Here is a 5,644-nt window from a genome sequence, read left to right as displayed (position 1 = left end):
TACTTTCCCCTCCCCCCCACAGGATTCGCCCACGATCCTGGCCGGCTCCCACGGCTGCCGCCGACTCGTGCTCGCACACAAAATCGTGGATTTCTTCTATCATCGATCTAGCCTCTCTAGTGCGCTTGGGCGGAGGCGGGTAGGTGCAGGAGGCGACGACCTACTACTAATTGCAGAGAGAAGCCTCGATTTTTGCAGAACTGAACTTGGAAGAGTCTACGCGGGGTCATTAATCACCGAGCTGAGCACGTGCACCTGCTCCAAGGCAAGAGCAAAAGACGATAGGGCCGTCGAGACTAGAGACTCGATAAGGCAGTGAAGCATTTGTGTGTGTGAGAGAGAGAGAGAAAGAGGTCTGTGGACGTGTCCTCTTTCAAGTTCATCCCAAGCTTCTTTAGACTTTTCCTCTTCATTCAGTCTACCTTTCTACCACAATCGTTTCTAAGATTGCTGCATCCTTCCTGCTTTTCGTCAACCCTCCTCTTGCCTCTAAAATCGTGACTCGCATCGCGCATATCCATCCCGCAGTTCGACCGTGTGAGTGGCTCTACTTTGCATGGGATGCAGAGCCCGCGCATTGTAAGTAGCGGAGCATTCTGCCATAGAAGTAAGGATGTGGGCAGCCGTGGCTAACGGAGCTGCAGGTTTGTCTTTACTGATATTTCTTATGGTGGCGTCTTCACCCTTTTGCATTGGTCTCTCCGACGACGGGAAATACTTGCTGCGATTCAGTGGCAACCTAGAGAACAACTCATCTCTAACAAGTTGGAATTCCTTCGACAGCTCGCCATGCAATTGGGTGGGTGTATCTTGTACCGCTGCAGGTCGTGTCTCCGAGTTGCAACTTCCAGCTATGAACTTGACCGGAAGACTTTCAGATAGCATAGCTATGCTGACAGAATTGACGACGCTCAATCTATCGTCAAACAGTCTTCATGGGGCGATTCCAGAGATCTTAGGGAGTCTTGCAGCACTCGAGGTTCTGGATCTGAGTAACAACAAGCTTTCCGGGAACATCCCACCAGAGATCGGAAGCCTTAAAGACCTTGTGGCACTAATCCTCGTCGCCAATTTTTTGAATGGCACCATTCCGAAAGAGCTCGGAAATCTTAGCTCTCTGCGGCAGCTCGCCATGTTTAGCAATAACTTGACTGGTCCAATCCCTCCTTCTCTGGGTGGCTTGAAGAATCTTCGCCTGCTTCGTATGGGAGCAAATAAGCTCACAGGAACAATTCCGCGGACTCTAAGCCAATGTGAAAGTCTGCAAGTGCTGGGCTTGACACAGAACCAGCTTGAAGGAGAAATACCTGTAGAGTTGGGTGATTTGAAGAACCTCACCAGCCTGGCGTTGTGGAAGAACTTGCTTTCGGGTAGCATTCCTCCTCATCTCGGAAATCTGAGCAATCTACGCACATTGGCTCTGTACAATGCTGGCTTGACGGGACCAATCCCACCGGAGCTAGGCAAGCTGACGAAGCTACAATATCTTTATTTGTACAGAAACAGCTTGAATGGGAGCATTCCTCAGGAACTTGGGAATTGCACAGATCTTGTAGAACTGGATCTGTCCATGAATCATCTCACAGGGAACGTCCCAGGCGAACTTGGCAATTTGCAAGCAATGACTCTCCTGCACTTGTTTGAGAACAATCTAACAGGTACGATCCCTCCTCAGCTCGGCAGCGTTGCCACCCTTCAGACAATCGACCTCTCCATCAACTACCTCTCTGGTATGATTCCTTCGCAACTGCAGTCCCTACCGAACCTCGTTGAATTGTTGCTTGCTTTCAACAACTTAACAGGCAGCATCCCTACTCTCTGCACAAAGGGGCAGCTGGCGCGATTGAATATGGCATCTAACGGACTCACTGGCACGATACTCGGTGCAATCAGAAATTGTACTTCTCTTGCATGGATAGATCTCCATCAAAATGTGCTTTCTGGCCCGATTCCTGTGGAGCTGAGCAAGTTGGCTAATCTCAGCTTCCTTGATCTCTCTCAAAATCAATTGATGGGCAGCATTCCTTCTGAGTTGGGTACGCTCTCGAACCTCCAGAGTTTTAAAATTGCTGGGAATCTTCTATCTGGCGAGCTGCCCAGAGAAATTGGAAAGCTTACGGCACTCGGGGAGTTCAACGCATCGGCAAATCTTCTGAATGGAAGCATTCCGGTGGAGCTTGCAAACTGTACAAATCTTCAGGTGCTTGATTTGAGCAATAACTCGCTGGCTGGCTCGATTCTGCCGCAGTTTTCCCAGTTGTACCGGTTGGAGCACATTATACTCTCTGACAATAAGTTGACGGGCCCCATCCCCAGCGCGCTTGGCAACTTGACGGCACTCCTGGAACTGCAGATGGGAGGGAACTCCTTGGATGGTGCGATCCCACCCGAGCTAGGCAAGCTTACTAGCCTGGAGATTTCCCTTAGTCTCAGAAGCAACAATCTATCTGGTGAGATTCCCGCAGAGCTTGGGCAGCTTCCCTTGTTGAATTTTTTGTACCTGGATAACAACCAGCTATCCGGAGAGATACCGCAGTCGTTTATGAATGCGGCGAGTCTTATCGTCTTCAACGTTTCTAATAATCACTTGAGAGGGCCTATACCAGATACACCGTCTTTCAGGAGAATGGCTTTAAGTAACTTCCTTGGAAACAGTGGCCTGTGCGGCGGTTCCCTCCCGCTCTCCTGCGACATCAACCATACAACTCTTTCGACTGAAGTACCTGAGGGGAAGTCGAGGATTTCGGCGGAAGCCATTGTATGGATTACAGTAGGCGTGATTGGTGCAGCTATCGTAATTCTCATCACCGGGGCGTGCTGGCTATGCCGGAGATCATCAGAGGCGTTTGTGGAATTGGCGAAAGAAAGACATGTAGAAGAAGCTTACTTCTCCCCATCGCCCGGATTCAACTTCCAAGACATATTGGAAGCGACGTGCCACTTCTCTGCGAACTGTGTGCTGGGCCGAGGTGCATGCGGCACGGTGTACAAGGCGAAGTTTCCATCGGGCAAGGTGATTGCCGTGAAGAAGCTAACATCACAGAGGGAAGGATCACCGATGGAGAATAGTTTCGAAGCAGAAATTTCAACTCTAGGAAAGATAAGGCATGGCAACATAGTGAAGCTGCTTGGATTCTGCTATCACCAAGATGCAAATCTGCTATTGTATGAGTACATGTCCGAAGGGAGCTTAGGAGAGCATCTACACAGAGGGTCCGGCGAGGTGCTAGATTGGGAGACGAGGTTTCAGATAGCTGTGGGAGCTGCGGAGGGGCTGGCATATTTGCATCACGATTGCAAGCCCCAGATAGTTCACAGGGACATCAAGTCCAACAATATCCTCTTGGACAACAAGCTCAGGGCGCATGTGGGCGATTTTGGGTTGGCCAAGCTCATGGACGTGCCCGCCTCCATGTCCATGTCGGTGATTGCTGGTTCTCATGGCTACATTGCTCCTGGTGAGTGCTCTCCACCTCTCTTGTTTCGTATGTTGTCTCTGTGGGTGTCTCTCGGTCTTGCTCTAGGTCTCTTTCGTATGTTCTGGCGTGGGGTCTCTCTCTTTCTCTTTCACACACACGCGCCCGCACACGCATACAAAAGAGTTGTTTTGGATATGTTGCTCCTCTCTAAATCTGCTCTCTCTCTCTCTCTCTCTCTCCCTTTGTACCTTCTCTTATGTTCTCTCTCTCTCTCTCTCTCTCTCTCTCTCTCGGGTGCAGCCAGCTTCTCCCCAGGCCATTCTCTCACCTCTCACACACACACACACACACACATGTTCATTACTTCCTTGCTTTTACGCTTACCTTTAGTTTGCTTAATCTACCTTTCATCCTTCTAGCATCTAATGGAAAAAACTCAAGCATTTTAGGATTAAATGGGTAGAAAAGGATACCATTCAACACAAGCCCTTTTGGAAGAACCTAGACAAAGAAACAATATGATATCCTTGAGTCTCACACACACACATGTTCATTGCTTTCTTGCTTTTACGCTTACCTTTAGTTTGTTTAATCTGTCTTTCATCCTTCTAGTATCTAATGGGAAAAAACACAAGCATTCTAGGATTAAATGGCTAGAAAAGGATACCATTCAACACAAGCGCTTTTGGAAGAACCTAGACAAAGAAACAATATGATATCCTTGAGACTCTCTTTATTGTTGTTGTCACCTTTCCTCTTGTTTTTGTTCTCTCTTAAGTGGAGGATCATGACAAAGGAATAAAGTCTCTTAAAAAATATCATGTGAAGATAACAATATCTGTGCCTTCAGAGTTGAGAATCTTGGAAACTACATTTAGCAGTTGTTTTGCTTCAAATCGATTAAACTGATGTACTATTGGTTTCCTATGTTTTACAGAGTATGCGTACACTATGAAAATTACAAGCAAGTGCGATGTGTATAGTTTCGGAGTAGTCTTGTTGGAGCTTATCACTGGGCAGTTACCTGTGCAATCCATTGATCAAGGTGGAGATCTTGTAACTTGGGTTCGAAGCTCTATAGATTTCAAAAAGGAGCTATATCAAATTCTAGACGCAAGGTTAGATTTGAGTAATAATTCTATTCTAGCAGAAATGGTGATGGTATTGAAGATATCTCTCTTATGCACCAACATCTTACCCGTTGAAAGGCCATCCATGCGTGAGGTGGTTTGCATGCTTACTGGAGCTAGGAAAGATGTTGAGGTGAGGCAAAGGATAGAAGATACATTGCACACATTATCAATAGAAGAGGCAGGTATCTCCAATATATCTATTCAATTGTAAATTCTCTCCTCCGAAATCGATTCATTTTAGGAATGCACCACTTGATTCTTTCCAGTTTTACATATTTACAATAGATTAATAAAGAGCAAGTAACCATGTGTTCTTGAGAATATGCCAAAAGACTACATATTACTTTTTTTCTATGTTTTTGGTCTAAAGCCAAAATTGAACAATGTAACCCTTAAAATATACAAGAATATCTAGGTCTCAGGGGATGTAGCTAAAAATATGTAACCATAAGACATGGGTTCAACATAAAGGGAATTTTATCTAATAAATAAAAAAATGCTTACATATGCAAAAGGGGGTTTTGAATTTATCAATTCTAAAAAGTAAAGTTTTCTTAAAAGGAAATTAATGTAGGACTCATATATAGGTAGGGCTTTAGAAATCACCCTTTGAGTGCACACCCTATGCAAGTGTTTCTAGAAGGGCACTCCCTAGGATTAAAGTAGACATTTGTAAGTTAGCTAGGTTCTCGCGAGGGTTGCTACTTGAAAACCCTATGCATCACTTGCATTCAAGGGGTATTGTTAAGATCCCTTATTTGCAAATCATAAGGCGTTAAAATGACCCCTTTTTTAATATGAACCTATGATTTTTATCAAAATCCCATTCAGTAAGTATATATTTTTGATTTAAAAAAGAAATGTTTCTATAAATAAACCCCTTAAGTTGAACTCATTTTCTATAGTTACATATGATGAAGTAACCCCCCCCCCTGAGGCTAGGTGGGCTTTTAGATGGAGCATTATGTGATATACTCATCAGAAACACAAAAAGCCCCCCTCACATATCAAAAGCAAAGCATTGTAGCACTTGTTAGAAAAGAAAAATTAAAGGATTATGAGGTGTTGATTTATTATGGTAGCAAGTAGTTG

At 45.2% G+C, this 5,644-nt stretch overlaps 1 protein-coding gene across 1 annotated transcript; it reads left to right on the top strand.

Annotated features, from left to right (window-relative positions):
• The first annotated feature begins 652 nt into the window (after positions 1–652).
• Positions 653–4,763, top strand: LOC147898133 (uncharacterized). The gene is made up of 2 exons (XM_087379253.1): positions 653–3,458; positions 4,357–4,763. The coding sequence occupies exons 1-2, from the start codon at positions 668–670 to the stop codon at positions 4,761–4,763; spliced, it is 3,198 nt and encodes a 1,065-aa protein (XP_087235379.1). The 5' UTR covers positions 653–667.
• The last annotated feature ends 881 nt before the right edge of the window (positions 4,764–5,644 follow it).

This window comes from Dipteris shenzhenensis, chromosome 9, assembly GCF_047967505.1.
Source record: "Dipteris shenzhenensis isolate YYH24624 ecotype China chromosome 9, Dip_SZ_1.0, whole genome shotgun sequence".
In the NCBI taxonomy this organism is placed as follows: domain Eukaryota; kingdom Viridiplantae; phylum Streptophyta; class Polypodiopsida; order Gleicheniales; family Dipteridaceae; genus Dipteris; species Dipteris shenzhenensis.
This window is presented reverse-complemented; position numbering and strand designations above follow the sequence as displayed.

What these genes read in the sequence shown, in the direction of transcription:
- LOC147898133 (XM_087379253.1), top strand. Translation starts at nt 668, where the DNA reads ATGGTGGCGTCTTCACCCTTTTGCATTGGTCTCTCCGACGACGGGAAA. An exon ending in TCATGGCTACATTGCTCCTG is followed by an intron (nt 3,459 to 4,356) that starts GTGAGTGCTCTC and finishes TATGTTTTACAG; the next exon opens with AGTATGCGTACACTATGAAA.